Raw genomic sequence first — 21,924 nt, 5'->3', positions numbered from 1 at the left:
CGTCCTCCCTGTGCTGCTCCCACATGGTGCCGGCTCCCAGCCAGACCCTGCTCCCCCCCAGGCCCTGTGTCCCCCCTCCCTGCTCCTAAAGCTGCTGTGCCACCCCCAGCCCCCTCCTCCCACACTTTCCCTTCTTCTCCCACGGGCTCAGGCCGGCACCACTTCACCTGGGCTTCCCATCCCTTGGGATGAGGAGTCCCCAGCTTCTCCTGCTGCCATCACATCCCTGCCCGCCCTCCCTGGGACTCATCCAGGCACCTCCCCAGCTGCTTCCAGGGCATCATCCTACGGACGCTTGTTTTTGTTTTTCGGTGCCTCTTCCCAAGAGCCACCCGCAGGGGCAGCCCCTGCCCGTCCCCTGTCCCCAGATGGTCCTTGGGGGTGGCACCCAATGGGGAGACCAACCCCTCCCCCAGCCCACGGGGGAGACCGAGGGCTCGGAGGGAAGGAGTGGGCTCCATCTTGTGCTTGGAGCCAAACCGCCCCCCAGCCATGCAGAGTGCCCGCATCGCCACGGCCACAGTGACCCCAGCCCGGAGCGTTCCACGCCGCGGGTGTCCCGGTCCCCTCGCGTGTTCCCCTCCCTCACGGCGCTGCCCCGCGATCCCATCCCCACGGTCACGCCCACCAGGGGGGCGGAGCCAACCCCGCCCCGCCCACTGCTCGCACGCCACCACCAGGGATGGCCCCGCCCCCCTAGGGAATCCCCGCCCACTCCTGCCAGCACTGACCAATTGGTGGCTCCATCCAGCCTCGCCCGGCCGGCCCCGCCCCCTGGGGTTCAGAGATGACTCCGCCCACCCCACCCAGCCCCGCCCCCATGGGCGCGCCCCCCCCTCCCCCTCAGCATCCCCTGCCCGTACCTGGGCCCTCTCGAAGCTCTCCCGCTCCGCCTCCAGGCCGCTGCCGCCCGCCCGCCGGCTCAGCACCTTGGGCAGTGGGTTGGACACCTGCTTCATGGAGCTGCTCACGCGGTCCATGGTCCCGCCGCGCCCGCCGCAGCCGCCGCTTCAGCCCTGCCGCGCCTTCCCCGCGGCTCCGCTCAGCGCCGCCTCCGGCCAGACCCCGCGCCATTGGTCCGCACAGCTGTCACTCACACTGCGGCACGCCCCGGGCCCGCCCCTACCCCCGAGGCTCCGCCCACCTCCCTGCCCCTTCACTCTCATTGGCCGCTGGCACTGCCACTCAGGAAGAAGGACGTCCGCGAGACGGCTCGGGCGGCCGCATCACGTGACTCTCTCCGAGCTGACGCGCCAGTTCTGCCGCCACTCAGCGCCGGGTCCCGCCCCTCCCTCGAAGCCCCGCCCCTCTCGGCACCGCCCCTTTCCCCGCCCACCCATCTCTCCAGTCCCGCCCCCGTGCCTCAGCACTCTCCTGATTGGTCTCTGCGCCTGCCACTCACGCTCTGCTCCCCCCCTTGCCCCACGCCGCGTGTCGCCCCCTGCAGGCGGTGCGGGGGGGTGCGGTTGTGCGGGGCCGGGCTGGGACCGGGCTGGGACCGGGCTAGGTTCTGTCTGCCCGGCGCAGTCCCGGGGCACCGCGACCTCCTGGGCACCTTCACCCGTTGGGCTTTGAGCTGCGGCCGGACCCGGCCCGGCTGGGCACTACCGGGGGTTCCCCCAGGCCCGGCTCCTGCTGCGCTGAGGCCCCGGCCTGGGCTCCCGGCCCGGCCCGGTCCCTCCGCGGGGTGTGCTCTGCGCTCTGCCCCCAGCTCGGCCCGGAACGCGCAGCCGAGGGCAGCCCAGGAGCGCCGTGTCCCGGCCGGGGCCGCTCCGCTCCCCCGGTCCCGCTCGGCAGTGACTGTGACACGGCGGGATGCGGGACCGGGAGCTGGGGGACAGCGTGGCGGGGATCAGGGTGTGGGGAGTCCCGGAGAGGAGGCTGTGCTGGGGCTGGAGGCATCTGGTGGAGCAGAGCCAGGGGGATGGATCAGTCTTGAGAGGAGACCTTAGTGCGATGTTCCGGTACCGAACGGGTGGATGCAAAGATGGAGACTCCGTGGTTACGAGGAGTCACAGGAACAGGACACGGGCAATGGGTGCGAGTGGCTCCTGGAGAGATTCTGGTTGGAAATATCCCCCCCTGAGGACAATCAGACTCTGGAATGGTGTCCCAGGGGAAGGGGTGGATTCCCCCACTTTGGGAAGTTATAAACGAACTACATCTCATATAAACTACAAAAAACCCAAATATCTGTTACAAATATTTGAAAACCAAGGAAAAGAGGGATGGGCAAGGATTTTTGCTTCCCCTGAGCAATGGCTGATGACTGAGATGCTTTTTTGCACAACCTGACCCAGACTCATGTCTTGGGTCCTTTTGCTCTTTAGAGACTTGTGCTGGGGCTTGATGTTCACCCTCTGGAAACCCAGCAAATTGCTGGACTGTGCCCAGCTCCAGAGGTTTTGACCAGGAATCCTGTCCCTTTCTGGAGGTGAATTTCCCACTTGGACCTTTGCCAGAACTTGAACATTGCCGCAGAACGTGGACAAATAATAATTTTTGCAATGAGTCTGAAAACTCAGCCTGCTCCCCTGGTGATTACCAAAAGGGCAAGGGTTTTGTGCTGGGTTTTGTTCCTCCATCCTTAAAAGCTGGTCACAAAATCAGAGTCTTTGCTCCAGCTGGGGAGTAGCTGTGCAAACCCATCCTGCCTGCTGCTGTGGAGGTGCTGGGGCAACCTGGGAACAAGAGTTTAGGATGTGGGTTGTCAGGAGCTCTTGTGCAAGCTCTTCTCCCTGCATAATTCACTTTTATGGCTTGAATCAATTGCCACATGAGCCCCCTCCTGGGGTGGGGGGTGTAGAGAGGCTGTTTGCACAACAGCCCTTACCCTGCTCTGCCCTGGGAATGGGTTCCCAGCTGATGGGAAGTGGCCCACCCTGGGCAAGGCCACCTCCTCCCACCCTGTCCCACCCCACTCCCTGTCTGCCTTCTCTCTAATGCATTTCCTGGACACCTGCCTTTTTCCTTGGGGCTGCTCCCAGAGGAGGTTTAATGGGTTTTATTCAGCCACTAGTGCAACAAGGTGATTAATAATTGAAGGAATGAAGTCACTGCTGAATAGAGATGAAGGAAAGGGAGAACAGAGGAGGGCATTCAGTAAAGGACAGATCCTTGTGGTCTGCCTGCCTCTCCCACCCCTCTGCCTGGATGAAAGCATCCTACTCCTGCATCACCTCTCCAGCACCAGCCTGGGGTTGGGAGGGCTGGAACTCAACCCCCAGGCAGAGACCTCAAGGTTTGTTTTATCTGCTCCCCTCTGATGAAGAGCAGAGACACATCCTCTCCTCCCATGGCAGAGGCAGGTGCCCATTTTGGGACCTGGGCTGCCCAACTGGGAGACTCATGCCTGGGCAGGAGCAGGGGAAGGCAGCTGATGTGGGCCAGAATGCTGCTCCTTGTTGCTCCTGCCTTCTCCAAGACAGAGGAATGGGATGGAGCCAGGATCTAGGCCACAGGCAGCTGTTTGGCCCCCCCTTGGCTGCCCCCATCCTCTCAGTAGCTCTGCTAGGTTGTGCTTTGGGGTGCTGGCCCAGGCTGGGCTGCTCTGCAGGCACTGGTGGGACCGTGTGTTTTATTTTTAAGTTGCTCTGCAGGGATCTGGGGGGCTGGTCTCTGGTGGGAAGGAGTACCTTGCTCTTAGGCAGGCTGAGATGCTCTGGAGGTGGGGGAGGCAGAGGGCTGTGCCTGTTCCAGGGGGAGATGGTGGAGAAGGGCAGAGGGAAGATGGGTTGGGCATCACTGCTCTCACCCAGCAGGTCCTTTTCAGAAGGCACAGAGAGGTTTTACTGCTTGGTTGCTGTGTGCTCCTCTCTCCTGTCCGTGAGGCTGGACTGCAGCCTGGGGGCAGAGTGATGGGAGAGCCTGTCATGGGGTGTGTGGCCTGTGTGGGGACACAAAGTGACTTCCTCAGTGCCACCCACCCCAGTGCTTACACTTTGCTGTGACAGAGGATCCTGAGCTTGGGCTGTGGAGCATGGTCACCTTCCTCCCTTTCAGTAGATGTCTGGATTGTCTGTGTGTCTTCTGCAGGATGGAGACCAGGGCTCTGGTGTCTGCTGGGACATGAAGAGGATGCTGTGTCCCCTCTCTTCTTCCCTTTGGGCAGCCAAGAGCTCACCAAGTGCTGGGCAGGGGGCTGGAGCTGGGCATTGCCCCCCCTCCTGCTGCTCAAGTGTTCTGAGGCTTTGGCCCATATCAACCCTAAAGGAGGCTGCTCCCTCTTCACCAGGAGCCCTAAGGACTTGTGAGCAAAGAGAAGGAAGAAGTGGCAGGAACGGGGCCAGAATGGCCCTGCCTGGAGATGCTCTTTTCCCAGGCTTTGGGAGCTAGAGGCTTCTTTCCATCCCCCATCCCCAGTCTGAGCTGGGAGAGTCCCAGGGTGCTGCCACAACACTCCTCATCCTCCCATGGCTGGCCCAGGCTCAGGAGAGCACAGATCCCCCTTGTTTCAGCAAGAAAATAGAGGCACAGAGAGCACCACAGTCCCTCCTCTGTTAACCAGAGGCTGTGCTGAGATCCTGCTCTCTGTTCCCAGCCAGAGGGGAGCTCCCACACAGACCCCTTCATCACCCCATGGAACTCCCCCAGGCACAATCTCCTGAGCCCAGTGGCTCATCTTCTAGAGAGCCAAGGAATGGGAGGGCAGTGGTTGTGAGAAGCCTTCCTAGTCCTGCAGCCACAAATAGAGTCCTGCCCTGGTGAAGGGAAGTTTGATTTAACCCTGGGACACAGACACCTCAGGAACCCTGTTCCCCCTCCAGTGCAGGGTGGTGGCCCAGACCCTGCAGGAGGGCACATGGAGCATCACAGGGCACCAGGGGGAGCCTGCTTGGGGGCTTTCAGGTTTTGAGTCCGTTTTTGGAATGCTTTTGGCAAATCAGAGGCTTTTGATTTCTGCTGAATCCTTGTGTGCTTGTGCTGTCAGAGCCCTTGGCACGGGGCAGCCAATGGCAAAGGGGTGGGATGGGGTGGGATGGGATGGATGAGGTGGGATGGGATGGGTGGGATGGGATGGGGTGGGATGGGGTGGGATGGTCTTGGTGCAGGAGGGCCACCTCCCACTCAGGGACTGACTGAGGCAGAGCAGCCACTTGAGGACTGGGAGAGGGTCTTGGAGAGGGCTGCTCGGCTAAGGGAATATAAAGGTCTGAGGGGCTTGGACCTCTGTCCTGGGTGAGGTCTCTGGCTTGCCCAGCTTTTACAAGGAGGGATGTAACCAAAAACATCACCAGGTGTGTCCTCTGCACTGAAGCCTCAGCAGCTGCCTCTGCTTGTCCAAGAATTCCAAAGCAAAATGAAGCGTGTTTCCCAGCTGGATCTACAGGAGAGGACCCGAACCCATCGGCTGCAGTTCCGCAGAGGTGGCTGCGTGGGTGAGAAGGTGCCTGTGGGTGGGAGGTGTTTGCCATCTGCTGGAGAGCTGCCCCATTGCAGGGACAGCGGGGCCACCGGGGCCACTGCACCGACCCCTGCACCAGCCCTGCGGGTGGACACCTCATCCCGGCTCTGGGAAAGCCTGGAGAAGAGAAGGATCCCACAGGGAGACCTTAGAGCACCTTCCAGTGCCTGAAGGGGCTCCAGGAAAGCTAGGGAAGGGACTTGGGACAAGGACATGGAGTGACAGGACAAGGGGGAACAATCTCAAACTGAAAGAGGGGAGATGGAGATGAGATCTTAGGAAGAAATTGTTTGTTGTGAGGGTGCTGAGCCCCTGTCCCAGGTTTCCCAGAGAAGCTGTGGCTGCCCCATCCCTGGCACTGTTGAAGGTTGGATGGGGCTTGGAGCACCCTGGGCTGTGGGAGGTGTCCCTGACCATGGCAGGGGGTGGCACTGGACAAGCTTTTAAGGTCCCTTCCAACTCAAACCAGTCTGTGGATCCATCTTTCTTTTAAAGTCTGCTCTCTCCCCAGACAGGACATGGTGAACTTGGTTGCTGTGTTCTGAGGCAGCTTTTGGGCTGCTCACTCACTCAGGGTTTTCAGGGTGTCCCTTGTCCTGTGCAGGGCTGTGTGTGGGACCCCTGTGCCTGCTGCATGAGGGGACAGAGGGATGTCGGCATGGGCTGCCACGGGGACCCAGTGTGCCCCTGTCTGCCCTCTCTGACATGGCCATAACCCAACCTTCAACTGCACTGCTCTTTTCTTTGTTTTCTTCATTCCTGAAATCCTAGTTGGAGGCATCACCCTCAGCTCCAGCTGGGGAAAAACAGGAGGCAAACTTTGAAAGTACAAAGAGCCACATAATGCTTTGGGGCTCAGAAACATCAGGTCTTGGGGTCTCAGAGCTCCACCAAGATGTTTTCCTCTTGGTTTCTCTAAACCACAGCTGCTGTTGCTAAGAGTCACACACTTTCTGTAGCTGCTGGGCAGGTTGTGCTCAGTGCTAGGGGCATCTTCAGAGAAGCAAAGGTGGGGGGTACATGCTAAGGCAGTCTGTCTGTCCTTGGAAGAACCACCAAAGTGCTGGGAGTGCCACAGCCTGACCACCTCCCACTCTTCGGGCACTTGGTCCAAAATTGAGGCTTTCCAGACACCTCAAATCTGGCTTGGAGGATCCCACAAACTGCAGCAACATCACTTCTGCCTTGCTGTGTGCTTAGGGACTGTTGGGGTCTTTCTGTTGGCATTTACCAAAAATACTCATCTGGAGGCATATCCTGATATCTAAATTTCAGTCCAGGGATTTCACAGGAATTTCCCAAGATACTGTACAGATCATGCAGTCCTGTAGGACCAGTTGTCCTGGGGGACAAACAGGGACAGTCCCAGGGGATTTAGACCAAGGGTCCATCAAGCCCAGCCTTAATATCTCCAGGTGTGGCAAATATTTGTGCTGCCCCCCTCGAGTGCACTCACAGCCTCCAGCCATCCTCACTTCACAAACCTTTTTGAGCTCATGGCTTTGGAATTCAAACCCTGCCTCAGACATGTGGGAATTCCCTCGTGATCCCCGTGTCCCTTGGCAATCAGCTGCTTCCTTCCATTCTGAACCTGGCTCTTTCCAGCTACTTTCAGTGGCCCAAGGCTCTTGCCCTGTGAGAGACAGAGAGTAAACACTCCTTTTTCCTCTTTCTAGGCCATAAATTTGCAGACTTCAATTTCCATTCTGGAAAGTCTCAATCCCTCTGGAAATGCCTCTTCTCATCTGAGACCTTGCTTGTCTTGCTTGGAGCTGCAGTCCCCTGCCATCTCTGACTCCCCACACTCATTATCTTTCTCTTTCCAGCTGACCTGTTAAAACCAGAGTCAGTTAAAGTCAGTCCCAGTTAAAACCAGAGTTTCCCACGTGAGTGATCTGGCAGCTCCCAGGGGCCCTGGGATAATGGGATCCCTCAACACAACTCCAAAGGGAGACTCCAAAGGGCTTCCTCCTGCATCCCAACCCTGTTCTGGTGATGGATCCAAATATACCATGTGTGGTTTCTGTCAAAAGCTGAAACACACCATAAGGCAGAGGTTTTATGGACTCCATAAATAGCTGCTATTTGGGATGCATGATATGGAGGAGGATTTAGAAATCAAAATATTTGGAGATTTGCATTATTTGTCTTGGCAGGAAGGAGCAGCCAAGACTGAAATACCAAATCTTCCTTCAAGAAAATAACAGAGTTTAGGAAAACAGTGAATAGGGGGAATAACAGAGGTGTCAAAACCTCCAAGAGTTCCTTTTATGATGAATGAAAGCAGGAAACACAGCCTGGTATGGCTCGGAAAGGAGAGAGAATTCATTGTAAATGTTTGTTCCTGATAGAAAATATTGATTTTTTTTTTCAGAACAAATCTAGACATTTCCAGCAAGCCTACATTTGAATAATGCAAGAACATCCAGAACATTCAGCTAAAAGCAGCTCCAAGCTGGGCTGTGTTGGTGTGAGCTGCATCATCCAGGATGTCTCCAGCTCATTCCCCAGCCTGTTCTCCTCCTCTCAGTTTTATTCTGGTCCCTGTGTGGAGATGTGGAACAGGATTGCTCAGAGGGGGGGATGTGTGCAAGTGGTCTGAATGCACTGGCAGGAATGGCAGGAGGAATGGAAGTGGCAGATGTTGGAGGCAGCCAGGTTAGCAGGCCAGCAGCTCAGCAGCAGCAGCAGCCTGAGCTCAGTTTCACCTCTCCATGTGGTTTTCCAGGCTGGCAGATCTGTTCCCACGCCTGTTTCTGGCACTCCCAGCTTCAATCTGTTCCTTCAGCCAGGGCTGTCACTGTCAGTCTTGGTCTGTCACCTTGGACACCTCAGTCTGTCCCCTCCTTGTCCATCTCTGTCATCTGTGGCCAGCCCCATGGGACAGGGCTCTGCCAGGCTCCACTTCCAGCTTCCCCAGCATCCCTGAGCAGCACCTGGGGAAAAAGTGTGCCCAGAGCTGCTGGAGGTGGGGGACACCTGTGTGCAGGGTGAGGGGAGGCACTTATGGCCTGGGTTGGGGTGCAGCTTTGTCTGAAGTGGTGACAGGGATGGAGTTGCTGAGTCTCTGTCCCAGATGTCCTGGGGCCAAGGACAGACACATGTCATAAGAGCTGGAACAGGAAGGCAGAGGGGTGCAGGGTGCTGTGGGTTTGGGGTCAGGGCTGGGCATCTGCCTTCCTGCCAGAGTGGCCCTGCTGCTGGTGCTGAGGTCTCTTGGTGGGTGTGCTGCAATCTCCCACTCTCCACTGGAGCAATCTCAGTGTTTCAGGCAAGATGAGCAACTCCTTACTGCCCCAGGGATGGACCAGCAGCAAGCTGGTATCTTCCTGACCCCTCTCTATGGGACTGAGGGGGTCCAGCCCAGGACATGGGTGCTGGGACCTCTGGAGGGGCAGAGTTTCATCCTAGCATCTGGATGGGCTATGGAGCACAGGGCAAAGTGGGTTACAGAGCAGGATCCCAGACAAATCCTGAGATACTCCCTCAGCTGCTCCATGCTGGGTACTTCCAGTCCTTCTCTGCCATAGGCAAGTAAAGCCTCAGCCTTTGCTGGGGCTGTCTGAACTCCCTCTGAGAGTTTAACCCTTCAGCATGATCTGTTGGCTGCAATCCCAACAGTGGAGTAAGAGAAATGCAGAGAAGCAAAGGGATGGGCCAAGGGCATCCCTGCTGCAGAGGCAAAGCTGTGGCAGCTCTGGTGGCTGCAGAGATTCAGGGTCTGTCAGTGGGACAGGCAATGCCTGGCCCTGCTCTGGGACTGCTGCTCCAAAAACCCCATGGAGGCAAATGCCCTGGGGTCCCTCTGTGGGCAGACCCTCCCTGGCTGCCTGCTCGGGAGCATCTCCAAGCTCCTGACCTCCATGGCAGGAAGGAACCCATGGGTGGGCTCCCTCAGTTTTACTTGGTAACGGGGCATTTCAGTGAAACAAAAGGCTCTGTGGAAAACCGGTCCTGCAATGCTACCGTCTAACAAGCTGCCTCACTTCTTTCAGAGTTTGGTCTACAGAGATGGAATCCATCAGGGATACCTGGAGCATGTGGGAGCCACAGGCCTGGAGTCAGCTCTCTTTCAGCTGCTCCAGGAAATCATAGAATCATAGAACTGGCTGGGTTGGAAGGGAACTCAGAGATCATCAAGTCCAACCCTTGATCCACTCCCCCGTGGTTCCCAGCCCATGGCACTCAGTGCCACATCCAGGCTCTTTGGAAAGATCTCCAGACACGGAGAATCCACTACTTCCCTGGGCAGCCCATTCCAATGCCTGATCACCCTCTCCAGAAAGAAATTCTTTCTCATCTCCAACCTAAACCTCCCCTGGCACAACTTGAGACCCTGCCCTCTTGTCTTGCTGAGAGTTGCCTGGGAAAAGAGCCCAACCCCCCCCTGGCTCCAACCTCCTTTCAGGGAGTTGGAGAGAGTGATGAGGTCTCCCCTGAGCCTCCTCTTCTCCAGCCTCAACACCCCCAGCTCCCTCAGCCCTTCCTCACAGGAATTCTGCTGGATCCCTCCACAGCCTCCTTGCTCTTCTCTGGACCTGCTCCAGCACCTCAATCTCCTTCCTGAGCTGAGGGGCCCAGAACTGGACACAGGACTCAAGCTGTGGCCTCACCAGTGCTGAGCACAGGGGCAGAATCCCTTCCCTGGACCTGCTGGCCACGCTGTTCCTGAGCCAGCCCAGGATGCCATTGGCCTTCCTCATTTGCCTTCTGGTTGCTCCTCTGGGTTCCTGCAAGGCCACTGCTTTGGGCAGGGGGTTTTATTTTGTAATTGTCCTCCCCTCTAGAGGAGCTGGATCCCTGTCTGCACTGGATGGCTGTGACAGGCAGACTGCTGACCTTGCTGGGGTTGTCCAGTGCCTGAACATACTGCTGCCACCACGATCACCTTGCTCTTCCTCTGTTCCTCTAAGGCTTCATCCACCAGCCTTTGTCTGAAGTCCAGAGAATCCTGTAGGGATGGAGCACTTCTGGCAGACACCAGCCCCATGCCAGGCAATGGGAGCTAAACCAGCAAATGTCAGTTCTACAGTGGTGGATCCAAACAATCATCTGAGCCAGCTCTGCTGGGCCATCAAGGTCCTGGACTTCCAAAGCTCTTTTCAAACATTATTGGCTCATTCTCATGTCCATGGATAACATGGCACAGTGTTAACTCTCAAGTGGTACTTGGGAAACTGTGGGTTGCAACTGGTTTTCTCATAACTCTCTGCAAGTGATGGTCAAGTCCAGAGGAGCCCAGCCCTGGGATGCTCTACCCTCTGCTCTGCATCCTTGCATGCTGTTGGTTTCCCCTGGAGAAAACCCCTGGCTCCCTGGGTCAGGGTATGGGTGCTGCCTGGTGGGCAGTGGGGAGGGCTGCCTGACCCATGGGCTCTCCCTGCTCCAGGGAAGTAAATTGTCCCCAGTTTGTCCCTGATGGGGATATTCCAGTTTCAGGGTTTAACACTGGCCCAGCAATTAAACCAAATAACAGATTCTCTCTATTAATCCCCATCCTCTCCCTGATAAAGAAAGGAGAGAGACTGATGGGTTGGAAACTAAACTACACAACTTTAATAAACAGTAATGGTAAACAGGAAAAATTACTAAATCTATACAAATATACAGGAAAATTGATGCTATGTTCCTTCCTCCCTTTTCCCCCAATAATTCTCACATCACCACCAATGCTGCAGGGCAGCCCTGGGAAAGTCCAGGCTGGAATCCTGGGGTCAGCAGCAGTTGGGAGCTGGAGGCAGGAACACACAGATTCAGGCTGGGATGGATCAGGAGCACAGGCAGAGGAATGGATGGAATCCTCCCAGGATGCTGAAGCAAAACAGGGACAGGGAAAGAAGGGGAAGCAGGAAGGGGTTTGACCCTTGTGATCCCTCAAATTTATCCTGAGTATGAGGTGTATGGGATGGAATCCTCTGTTTGGTCAATTCTGGCATCTCTCTTGTCTGTTCCTCCCCAAAGGAGGCTGCAGGTGGGACCTCTTTATTCCTTCTGGAGGGTAAAATGTTCCTCAGAGCTGAGCAGTGTCCTTGGCTCTGCACACCAGGCTCTGGCTGGAACTATAAACATCAAGTGTTATCAGTCCCAGCAGCAGACACTGACTGAGAAACTTGCTGTTAATTTCAGCAAGTGCAGCTGCTTACAAAAGACTGAGCTGAAAGCAAAAGTAGAAGACAGAAAATCACCTTTATTCAAAGCAGGACATCCAGGAAACATGGGGGTGTGGCAGCCATGGTTTTCTCCATCCATTGCCACCACAGAATCACAAAATGGCTTTGGTTGGAAGGGACCTCAGGGATCCTCTACTCCAACCTTCCTGCCATGTGGGAGGTCCATCCATTAATCCTCTGAATCATTACTTGGAGTTTCTTTACAGAGTTCTCTGGCCCATGGAAAGGTGAAGAGAGGTCACCTCCTGTTCTCCCTCCTTTCTTGGCATGATGTCAGTATATAATATGCCACACCAGGGCGCCCTGGTGTCACTAGGGCTCTGGGTACTTCCCTCCCCAGCGCTGCGCAGCACCCCTGACTCAGCCCTTTCCCCACTGCATCATGGCATGGTGCAATGTTTCCATCAGGTTTCCATCCTCCCAGTCTGCCTCCCTCCCTATAAATTGGGCTGAACCCAGTGGTCCCACACCAGGCCCAGCAAGGAGCACTCTGCAGCACCCCAGCCTGACTGCTACAGCTCCTCTCCACCCAACAGGACCATGAAGACCTCCACAGCTGCCCTGGCTCTACTTTCTGTGGCTCTCCTCTGCTATGAGGTCTCCTCTTCTCCAGGTGAGTCCAAGCCCAAGGATCTCTCTTTCATTCTGCCATATAAAGTCTGGTAATACTGGGCACCTATTCCTCCTGCACCTCTGCTGTGGGAGAGGAGAGGCATGGCTTGCTGCCCCTTGGCTCCTTCCCGAGGGAGGGATGACTGGGCTGGGAGCTGACCATGGGAGCAGCACCTCCTCCAGTGGAGACCTCATGGTCTTCTGACCCTGCTTCTGGTCTGGCTTAATGAGAAAACTTAACTTCTCTTCCAGCTGCTGTCAACTTTTCCGGTCTCTGCTGCACCCAGTACCACTCCAAAGCCCTTCCTGCCAATCGGGTGGTGATGTATCAGCACACAGACAGCCACTGCCCCCAGTCAGCTGTGATGTGAGTACATCTTCTGCCCAAATCCTCTGGAACCCTGCTCCACTGAAGGATGGCAGTGCCAGGAAAACCCACATCACACCCCATCCTGGCAAGGCAAAACACCAGGCTGAGCTCTCCTATGTTTGGAGAATGGCCTGGAAACATCTCAGAGGCCAATCCCACACCCCAAGCAGTGAGTTTCTGGGCCTTCCTATTAGATTTAAGGTTAAACATCTTCTACTGGTCACAGCCCCCATCCCCAGGTAGTGGAACTTGGGTAAGGACAGTGTCCTGGCTGCAGCAGGAGTGCTGGGGAGGTGTCTGGCTTGATAAGGTTCACCAGTGGCAAGGAGCAGGTGATCTCTCCTCTCCTCTCCTCTCCTCTCCTCTCCTCTCCTCTCCTCTCCTCTCCTCTCCTCTCCTCTCCTCTCCTCTCCTCTCCTCTCCTCTCCTCTCCTCTCCTCTCCTCTCCTCTCCTCTCCTCTCCTCTCCTCTCCTTCTCCTTCTCCTTCTCCTTCTCCTTCTCCTTCTCCTTCTCCTTCTCCTTCTCCTCTCTCCTCTCTCCTCTCTCCTCTCTTCTTTCTCCTTTAACTGCATTTCATTTTGCAGATTTACCACGGTGAAGGGCAGGATGGTCTGTGGCAAACTTGGTGACAAGTGGGTGCAGGACATCGTGAATCCCCCTCAGCAGCAGCCAGGCAGTGGATGAGCATCCCCTGCTCCCTCTCCAGGCATCTCCTCTGCAAGGCACCTCTGACACCTCCACGTTCTCTGTGCCTGACGATTTGGCAGAGTATTTAATACAGCGTTCAGCTCTTTTTTTGTGACGGACGCTTTAATTTATTTGGCACTGTCAGTGAGTCTTTTCATTCTAATTTGTGTATAGTTTGTGGTGACTTTATTTTTCATATAATAAAAAGGAGCAAAACCTGCGGCTTCTCCCACTGTCTCTGAGGTTGCTTCGTGGAAGGGTCCTGGTGGACCCTGGATGGGTCTGGTGGCAGTGGGGTGGCTCCCAATGGCTCCCCAGCCCCAGCATTGCGGATCATGGCTCCTGGCAGGGCTCTGGGCAGCTCCGGAGCCCCCTGCCCTGCCCTGCCCTCTCCACACCCAACCTCTTGGCTCCTCAGGGTGGGCGAGGGCCATGGTGGGTGTTTGGGGGTGAGTGGGCAACGTGGGGATCCCCGAGCTCGTCCGGCACCTTTGGGCAGCACCGGGCCCCCTGCTGCCATGGGGGCTGCTGGGCTCAGCCAGCACCCGGGACGGCCCCAGGGACAGGGATTATTCCTGGCACTTCCCTCCGGCCCTCCCGCCCTCAGAGGAGGCTCAGCTGCCGCTGTCCCGGCCGTGCCACGCTCCTCCCCCGGAGGCTCCGCGGCCACCGCCTCTCCCGCCTTCGGTCCGTGACCCCGGGGGAGGCAGCGCGGGCCCGGGCCCGGCCGCAGCCCGGCATGGCCCTGGCGGGTGCCCTGGAGCGGCTGCAGGAAGAGGCCATCTGCCCCATTTGCCTGGAGTACATGAGCGAGCCCGTCAGCATCGACTGCGGGCACAACTTCTGCCGGGGCTGCATCGCCAAGCACTGCCAGGACAAGGGGCTCTGGGCCGATGGGCCCTTCTCCTGCCCGCAGTGCCGGGCCTCCTGCCACCGCAGCGGCCTCCGCCCCAACAGGCAGTTGGCCAACATCGTGGAGAGCATCCGGCAGCTGGGGCTGCGGGGCGGTGCGGGGGCTGCCGAGCCGGGGACCCCGCTCTGCGCCCTGCATGACGAGCGCCTGAAGCTCTTCTGCGAGGAGGAGGAGGAGGCCATCTGCGTGGTGTGCCGGGAGTCCCTGCACCACCGCTCCCACACGGTCTACCCCATCGAGGAGGCTGCCCAGGTCTACAAGGTACGGGAGGTCCTGTCCTGTTGGCACCGGGAGCTGCTGCTGCCCCTCTCCTGCGGGCTCCGGTGGCTTCTAGAGGAGGGGGTGGCAGAGTCAGTGGCACCCACCTGACAGCTCCCATCCCAGGGATGAGGCTGCACCCACCACCTCCCCAACTGGGTTGGCCCCCAGGACCACTGCTGCCTGTCTGGGTGCATGGGAGCACCCTGGTTCCCTGCACCCCTGGAGAAGAGGGGTGTTGGGCGCTGTCCTGTGGGTGTTTTGCCTCAGTGGAGGGGTGCACCCAACCCTTATGTCCCAGGTGTGCTTCCAGCAGCAACCCAAGCTGAAGAGTGAGAAAACCACGGGGAAAACGCGGGGAGCAGGGAGAGGGTTAATGGTGTGAGGGGAGTGAAGAGCACAGCTGCTGGTGTGGGTGCCAGGGCTGGCACTGCCTGGCACAGGGTCACCGTCCCCTGGCTGGCTGCTCTCACTGGCTGTCAGGGTGCTGTTGGGGTGAGCTGAGCCATTTTCTTCTCTTTTCAGGCCAAACTCCAGAAATCCCTGGAGCATCTTTCAAAGGAAGTAGAGGATGTGAAGAAGCGTGAGTCAGCGGAAAGGATGAAAACCCAGGAGTGCAAGGCAGGTGCCTGGCTTAATTCTTGAAGAATGAGCTTCTGAGATATCAGCAACTAGAAAAAACTAATCCTGAATCATCTTGTGAGGGGCTCTGAATTTGTCACTGTCCTCAGGATGGGACATGTCCCCATGTGCTACTCTCCTACGGAGCATCAGGGCTGGAAACCAGGCTCAGTGGCCATGTGCAGCTCTATGTAAACATAGAAAGCTTTGCAAAGAAATGTTTTGCACACAGCAGCACACCAGCTCCTCCGAAATCACAGGGAGCTGGGTGCTGAGAAAAAGAAAGACATGAGATATTTTTTATTTCCTTTCTGTTTTACAACATGTGCCTGAGCTACAAGCCAGGTGTTAGCTGTATGGCAAGCTCTGCTCCACAGCACCAGGAACCAGAAGTTTTTCCACCAATAAAAAGAAAAGCTGAATTACTGCACCCCTGCCTGACTCCAGGTAGTCTTGAGGAAGTCTGATGCCATCATCATGGCTGCATTTCGAGTCCCTCCATGCTGGAATCTGGAAAGTAAAAGTAACTGCAGAAAAGGAAACGAAACTGGTGGATCCAGTTATCCAGCCCTGAGCTAGAGCTGATGATTCATCAGCTTTGGCAGGGAGAGCAGCTTTCTCTAGGCTCCCTTAGTTATGTGCTCAGCTCCCCAGCCTGTCTGCCCCAGCCCTGCCAAGTGTGTGATGGCTTTTTGGGGGTGCCCTTGCCTGCCACCCCCATGTGGAAGCTGGGAAGGAGCTGTGTCAGTCTCCCCTTCCTGCCTGAGTCAGGGGTTACAGCTCAGCTTCCTCCTGCTTCCTCCTGGCCTGGCAACTGGTTGCATTTTTTCAAGAAAAAGGGAAAAAATGTCCCTTGCAAGCAGCAAGAGGGAAGAGGCCATGACAGTCCTGGCTGATTGAGCCTTTGTGAGTCAAGTCCAAGAAATCATGTGTTTGGATGGGAAAAAAAGAAAAAAAAAAAAAGAAAAAAAAATGAGGAGCAGTTTTGTCCTGACAGTCCACAGTGTATTTTCTGCTACTTCAGGTTGCCAGCAGAGTGCCAATTTTTAGGACTCTGGTGAAAACTCCTAAAGCTCTGGCAGCCTCTGCCTGTTGCTGGCTGCAGTGAGAGCCCTGGGACACCTCGTGTGTCCACCCTGTCACCCACCACTCACCAACCCTGGGGCTTTTCCCACCTCTTTCCCCTTGCTGTTTTTTTCCAGTGTTTCCTCTGAGCTGTTGTAGCACATTTAATACAAAATGACCCCAACACCCAGTGGCATCTCCTGGCAGCCCAGCAACCTCCCCACCCCCCCCCTGTGCTGCACTGAAATGTCACCACATGTCTGAGGTCAGGCAGTGTCTTACAGCTGGTAAACTGAGGCTGCCAAGGGGCTCTCAGCCCAGGTGAAAGCACTAATAGATGCTTTTATCAAAAAAAAAGTGTTTTCCTGGGGCCTGGTGCTGGATGTGGCATCCAGCCCCATCTCAACTGCCTGGCTAATGTTGTCTCCCTTCACCCCATTTATCTTCTTATTGCAAGGAGGTGGTGAAGAAAAAGAGGGAGAAGATTGTGAATGAGTTTGGGAAGCTGCATCGGCTGCTGGCTGATGAGGAGAAGCTGCTGCTCCAGAAGCTGGAGGAAGAAGAGAAGAGAATTCTGCTGATGATCAATGAAAATCTGTCCAGGATGGTGGAACAGAAGTCCTTGATGAATGATCTGATCTTGGAGATAAGAGAGAAGACCCAGCAGCCAGCAGATGTGCTGCTCAAGGTCAGGTTATGCCACCAACACCCCCAACCCCAACCTTTGCCATCTGGGTGGGTGGCCTGGGCCAGGCTGTCTGCTGGGCACAAAGTTCTGGAGCCCTACACCCAGAATGGTCTTTCTCTTCTTCATCTAGGACATGAAGAGCATTCTGAGCAGGTAGGTACCCCTGCTCATTCCTTCTACCATCCTGTCTATGTCTGGGATCTAAGTATGATGTTTGTGTCTGCTCCATGCCAACCACCCCCTCTCCTCTTTGCCCAGCAAGGGGTCAGGGGGTCCTCTCTGGGGCTGACAAAGGTCCTAGGACTAGTGGGGGCTGGCAGAAGAGACTCCATCCCCTTCTTCTAGGATCCCAGAGCCAAGGGATTGTGCTGGAGTGAGGTGCTCTGGATACAACCTGTGGGCACTGCTCTCATTTCAGGTGTGAGGGGATGAAGTTCCAGTCCCCCAGAGCTGTGTCTGTGACCCTGAAGGAAAACTACAGCATCCCCGAGCGGTGCCTGGGCATGAGGGACATGCTGAAGAAGTTCAAAGGTGAGGGAGCTGCATTTGGTCTGTGGTGCCCCCTCCCCACACCCTGGGGCACGGGGAGGTTTTTTTCAACAAGTTTAGCCCATCTGGTCCCACTTTGTGTCTGAATGAGTTCAAGCTGGTTTCCTGGTGGGGAACCCTTCCTCATTCTGATCTTGGATGGGCTGTGAGATGACCCTGGAGACTAAGAGGTCACTGAGGAGTGTCAGGCTCTGTGTTACCCTCCAGCTCTTGCTTTCACTGCTGGCTGCTTCTGAAGCTGTCCTTCCACCCTTCTCTTGCTCCAGTGGATGTGACTCTGGACCCTGAGACAGCACACCTGGAGCTCATCCTGTCCGAGGACCGCAAGAGCGTGCGGCGTGGCAGCAAGAAGCTCTTCCTGTCCTTCTTTGACAACCCCCGGAGGTTCAGCAACACTCCAGTGGTGTTGGGGAGTCAGAGTTTCTACTCGGGCCGCTGCTACTGGGAGGTGCAAGTGGGAGACAAGCCTGAGTGGGGCTTGGGGCTGTGCCAGGAGTCTGCCAGCAGAAAAGGCAACATCCACTTCTCTCCTGTCAATGGGTACTGGGTGCTGAGGCTGCAGAACGGGGGCAACTACGAGGCCCTCACCTCCCCTGTCTCTCCACTGACCCTCAGTGTCAGACCCCGGCGCATTGGGATCTTCCTGGACTACCAGGCAGGAGAAATCTCCTTTTACAATGTGAGCGACCACTCCCACATTTACACCTTTACTGACAGATTTTCAGGCAGCCTCCGGCCTCTCTTCTTCCTGGGTGCCTTTCTGGGGGGCAGAAATGCGGAGCCCTTGGTCATCTCCTGGGTCAGCGACACACAGGGGTCCGGGTGCAACATCCTGTGACAGTGGCTGCCCTGACTTCTTGTTGGTGAGCAGAGACCTAGGAGCCTGAGCAGCTCCTCCTGTGAGCAGGGCAGCACCAGGGAAATAGCTGTGTGCTCTGGCGAGTGTCATGGGAGGGTCCTCGTGGATGGGTATTGGACATCTGACCACCAACACCTCAAGACCATGAACTGCTGATCATTATGCAGTTGTCCTGGTGCTGACTCAGCAGTGTAGAAGTGTTTGGCAATCACTGGCCAGCAGCCAAGTGTCCTTCCCCCCCTTGTGTGCTCCTGGCTGCTGGGGATGGCACCCACCTCGTGCCAGGCACTTTGCAGGGGGTGTGTGCCATAACCTTCTGCACTGCTGCTCACCTCATGGGCTGCTGGAGAAGGTTCTGCTTTTGGTGTGAATTGCTCTGGAACAAAGCAATAAAGGGTTGATTTGGGGAGCTTCGTGTGGTGCATCGTGGTTCTGTGGTGCATCCATCCCAGCTCGTTAAGCCCAGATGATCCCCAGGATCTCAGAGAACAAGGAGTGCTGCTGGGTCTGGTCCTCTGGCCCAGGGAAGGTCCTCAAGAGATCCCCCTGGGACAGGTAGATGGGCACCTGCAGCAGGGACTGGGTGGCAGCAGCTGTCTGGGTTGTTGGCCATGCCTCATCATCAGGGTGCTGGTACCTAGGGTGAAGGCAGGGAGACATCTGGGTGCTGGAAGTCCCTAAGCTGCTCCCTCTCATCTCTGGCCAGGGGATGACCTTTAGACCTGGTAGCTCCAGCCCCTCCAGATCCCCTCACCAGCCCAATGGGTGGGAAATCTCCAAGCATGGGAAGCTCTCAAGCATTGCCCACTCCAGGATGGGGACACTCTGAGGGCTGCAAAACAGGGAAAGGATAATAACCTACCCTCTGGTGATGTCTCCAAAGATCAGCCCTGGTGTTTGGTCTCTCTGTCCCCTGTGTGAGGCAGGGCAGACTTGAGACAAAAATCATGAAGCTCCTTAAGTTAAACACCATTTTACTTGAAGAAAATGTGATTTGGTAAAGCACGATCTCAAAATCTCAGCAGAATTTCTTTGGGGATGTCCTGGATGATACTTTAGGAGGCTCCTAGTAAAGAATCACGCTGGACCTGAGATAGCCTTTCCTCTTAGCTGAGTTTTGCTGCATTTTGGGGAGTGTCACCCTCTTCCCTTCAGATGCAGGCTGTTATTTTGGAGGCTGAATAGCAGAAAGGACAGACCAGCTGGAACACCCCAGCCCCAGCTTTGTCATGGCCCAAGAAGGAGAAGGGCAAAGGTTGGCTCTGCAGCTCATTGACCTCCATGGAGATCTTACAAGAGGGAGCATGAGAAGATAAGGAGGGACATGAGCTTTGCAGTCATGGCAGAGGGCTGGGAGCAGAGTTCTGGGGTAGCTGTGAGGACAGGCAGGGGAACTTGTGCAAGGTGGCAGCTGGGCAGGGACCAGACTCAATGTCACTGAACCAGGGGTGGGAGGAGGTGGTGGGATGGAAGCTGTGCAGGAAACAGGACTAATCTGACTGTGACAATGTGACAGATGAGTGGCACTTGCTGCGGTGCCATAAGAGCAAGGCATTTCCAGAAGAGACAGGAGAAAGTGCAGCAGTCCAGGGATGTTGCAAACGAGGGAACAAATGAGCAGGAAGGATGTGGACTTGTGTTCCTAGAAATCATGAATCTGCCTCTTGCAGGAAGGAGGGCAAAGGTTGAAGGGATGAGATAGCTCTGAATATGATGTAAAATTTTCCATCTGATGGACTCTCAGCAACTCAGAAACTGCTCAGGGCAGGTGCCAGTCTGCCCTGAGATGCCCAGACTTGTTGGCAATGGACAGTGGGAGGAAAGCTGGGACCTGGCTTTTCCAACTCCTAACATCAAGCTAAAGCTGCTCTAAAGCTGCTTGCAAGAAGGTTTCTGTTGAAGTCATGACAAGTTGAGCTTACCCCTGTCCTTGGTGGGATTTTGTTTCCTATGGGATGGCTGCAGGACACAGCACAGCCTGAGCAGAGCACAGGGGTTGGGTGCACAAGGGCTCCTGTTCCCCAGCTCCATCCCACTGGTGACCTTCACACAGCATCATAAGGGTCTTGTTATTAAAGGGGCTCCTGTGTGTAGCAGGTTGATCACAGTCACACCAGCTCCTCCTGGTCTCCATGTGAAGGAAGACAGGCAGATAGATGAGTAGATGCATGCTCTGCAGGGACATTTTGAATCTGTCCCCTGCTGTGGTGGGTCCTGTGACTGATCTGCTCAAGGTAATCCCCTGGGGGACCACATCTGGCAGGAAGGCCATGGGGTGGGTGGGAGGTCAGGAGCTGGGTTTCTGAGCACTCAGTTGATTAATGTCAGGATCTGGGAGTGGTTTGGTCACCCAGAGGCACTGACTGTGTCCCCTTTAAGGTTGTCCATGGACAAATTTATAGGCTGGTGGTTTCAGAAATGTGCTTTTTCAGCAAATGTGAACATCTTTCTTTCCCTTCTAGTACAGTGGAAAGGCTTTGTCATCTCAGGGGGATGGGAGTTGTTGTCTGCATCTTTCTAAGAACTGAGCAAAAATGCACTTTCAGGTCTTCATGGCCACCCTGCCTTCTGGTGACCCTTATGGGTAAGGTGACAGCCAGGCATCCTTTCCAGCATAATACTTCTGTGTCTTCCTCAGCCCTGGAAGTCTGGGATATATTGCTGGTGTGGGAAAACAGTACTTTTGTATGCAGCATGCCAAAACACCCACTGGTACAAACCATTTTGGATGCTGGCCACCCAGAAGAGACCCAGTCCCCCATCCCGGTGTCTCTGGGAAGAGCCATTTTGGGTGGAGGACTGAGCCTCCCCAGATCCTGGGGTGGGTGTGAAGGCACAGGGCTGGCACTTGTGAGCACAACAGCATTTTGGCTGCAAGGTGTCTAATTCCTCTCTGGAAAAACAGATGTAAAGGCTGCCAGGCCATGAGCCCTGCTTGCCATCAGCCACCACCTCCATCAGCAGAGCCCAGCTCCTCCTGTGCAGTGCTGGACTCTGACCTCCCACCCCACTGGCTCTCATCATACCTCAAAATGCCTGTGGGGCCACCAGGGTGATGTAAACAACAAATACCTGCAGATCTTCAGGTATATGATACAGATGATGTGATTCTTATCATTGCAGTAATTTTATTTTTCTTCCTGGGGTTTGCATTACAAACATTTACTGCCATACACATTGCACAAAATAATCAGCAGACACCACATTCTGCTTTCAGGATGAGTCTTCCTTTTAGTAGTTTACACATTCTGAAACCCTTGATACCACTGCTATTGTCTTGGCCTGAATTCAGTGGAAATCCCCTGCAGACCCCCCAGCCTCCCCCTCCTCATAATCCTGTTCCTCCAGCTTGTTGCCCTCTGCTTCTTCTGTTCACCTGCCCTGTCCCCAGTGGCTGCTCCCTTGTCCTCCTGTGAGGCTGTTGCTGTTTCTGTTTCATCATCAGGAGCTCCTGAACCCCAGGCATGAGCATTGGGACATCCCAGGGCTTCTCGGGGGGCTGCACAGTGTGGAGGTTTCCTGGCATCTCTCAGCTCCAGTGGCAAAGGTGGCCTCAGGAAGCTGCACCAGCAAATATAGCAAATTGTCCCCTCTGCTCCACCCTGGGGAGAGCTCCTGGGATAAAACTGGGTCCAGCTCTGGGGTCACCAACACCAGAAGGACACGGAGCTGTTGGAGCCAGTCCAGAGGAGGCCCTGGAGCTGCTGGGAGGGCTGGAGCAGCTCTG

At 55.9% G+C, this 21,924-nt stretch overlaps 3 protein-coding genes across 4 annotated transcripts in view; 2 read left to right on the top strand and 1 right to left on the bottom strand.

The window, feature by feature from the left end:
• The window catches only part of HIP1 (huntingtin interacting protein 1), a 47,509-nt gene extending 46,506 nt beyond the window's left edge, over positions 1-1,003 (bottom strand). The window contains exon 1 of the mRNA XM_030462716.1: positions 864-1,003. Within this exon, the coding sequence (XP_030318576.1) occupies positions 864-980 (117 nt within the window). The 5' untranslated portion in view covers positions 981-1,003. The remainder of the gene's footprint in view (positions 1-863) is intronic.
• Positions 1,004-3,140: 2,137 nt separating this feature from the next.
• LOC103535853 (C-C motif chemokine 4 homolog) lies at positions 3,141-13,468 on the top strand. Of its 2 annotated transcripts, XM_030462760.1 has the most exons (5): positions 3,141-3,241; positions 5,238-5,378; positions 11,983-12,187; positions 12,439-12,553; positions 13,142-13,468. In XM_030462760.1, exons 3-5 carry the CDS (start codon positions 12,115-12,117, stop codon positions 13,239-13,241), a joined length of 288 nt encoding a protein of 95 aa, XP_030318620.1. In that variant the 5' UTR covers positions 3,141-3,241; positions 5,238-5,378; positions 11,983-12,114; the 3' UTR covers positions 13,242-13,468. The 2 variants fall into 2 exon arrangements, with proteins under 2 accessions (XP_030318620.1, XP_008500180.2); XM_008501958.2 differs by lacking the exon at positions 5,238-5,378.
• Positions 13,469-13,909: 441 nt separating this feature from the next.
• Positions 13,910-18,611, top strand: LOC103535852 (E3 ubiquitin-protein ligase TRIM39-like). The gene is made up of 6 exons (XM_030462737.1): positions 13,910-14,418; positions 14,941-15,036; positions 16,559-16,789; positions 16,920-16,942; positions 17,208-17,320; positions 17,605-18,611. The coding sequence occupies exons 1-6, from the start codon at positions 13,984-13,986 to the stop codon at positions 18,174-18,176; spliced, it is 1,470 nt and encodes a 489-aa protein (XP_030318597.1). The 5' UTR covers positions 13,910-13,983; the 3' UTR covers positions 18,177-18,611.
• Positions 18,612-21,924: the final 3,313 nt, after the last annotated feature.

The sequence above is a fragment of the Calypte anna genome, chromosome 19 (assembly GCF_003957555.1).
Source record: "Calypte anna isolate BGI_N300 chromosome 19, bCalAnn1_v1.p, whole genome shotgun sequence".
NCBI classification, from domain to species: domain Eukaryota; kingdom Metazoa; phylum Chordata; class Aves; order Apodiformes; family Trochilidae; genus Calypte; species Calypte anna.
Note: the sequence above shows the minus strand (reverse complement) of the source record. Positions and strands in the feature narration are given on the sequence as shown.

What these genes read in the sequence shown, in the direction of transcription:
- LOC103535853 (XM_008501958.2), top strand. Translation starts at nt 12,115, where the DNA reads ATGAAGACCTCCACAGCTGCCCTGGCTCTACTTTCTGTGGCTCTCCTC. An exon ending in TGAGGTCTCCTCTTCTCCAG is followed by an intron (nt 12,188 to 12,438) that starts GTGAGTCCAAGC and finishes CTTCTCTTCCAG; the next exon opens with CTGCTGTCAACTTTTCCGGT. An exon ending in TGCCCCCAGTCAGCTGTGAT is followed by an intron (nt 12,554 to 13,141) that starts GTGAGTACATCT and finishes TTCATTTTGCAG; the next exon opens with ATTTACCACGGTGAAGGGCA.
- LOC103535852 (XM_030462737.1), top strand. Translation starts at nt 13,984, where the DNA reads ATGGCCCTGGCGGGTGCCCTGGAGCGGCTGCAGGAAGAGGCCATCTGC. An exon ending in AGGCTGCCCAGGTCTACAAG is followed by an intron (nt 14,419 to 14,940) that starts GTACGGGAGGTC and finishes TTCTCTTTTCAG; the next exon opens with GCCAAACTCCAGAAATCCCT. An exon ending in ATGAAGAGCATTCTGAGCAG is followed by an intron (nt 16,943 to 17,207) that starts GTAGGTACCCCT and finishes CTCTCATTTCAG; the next exon opens with GTGTGAGGGGATGAAGTTCC.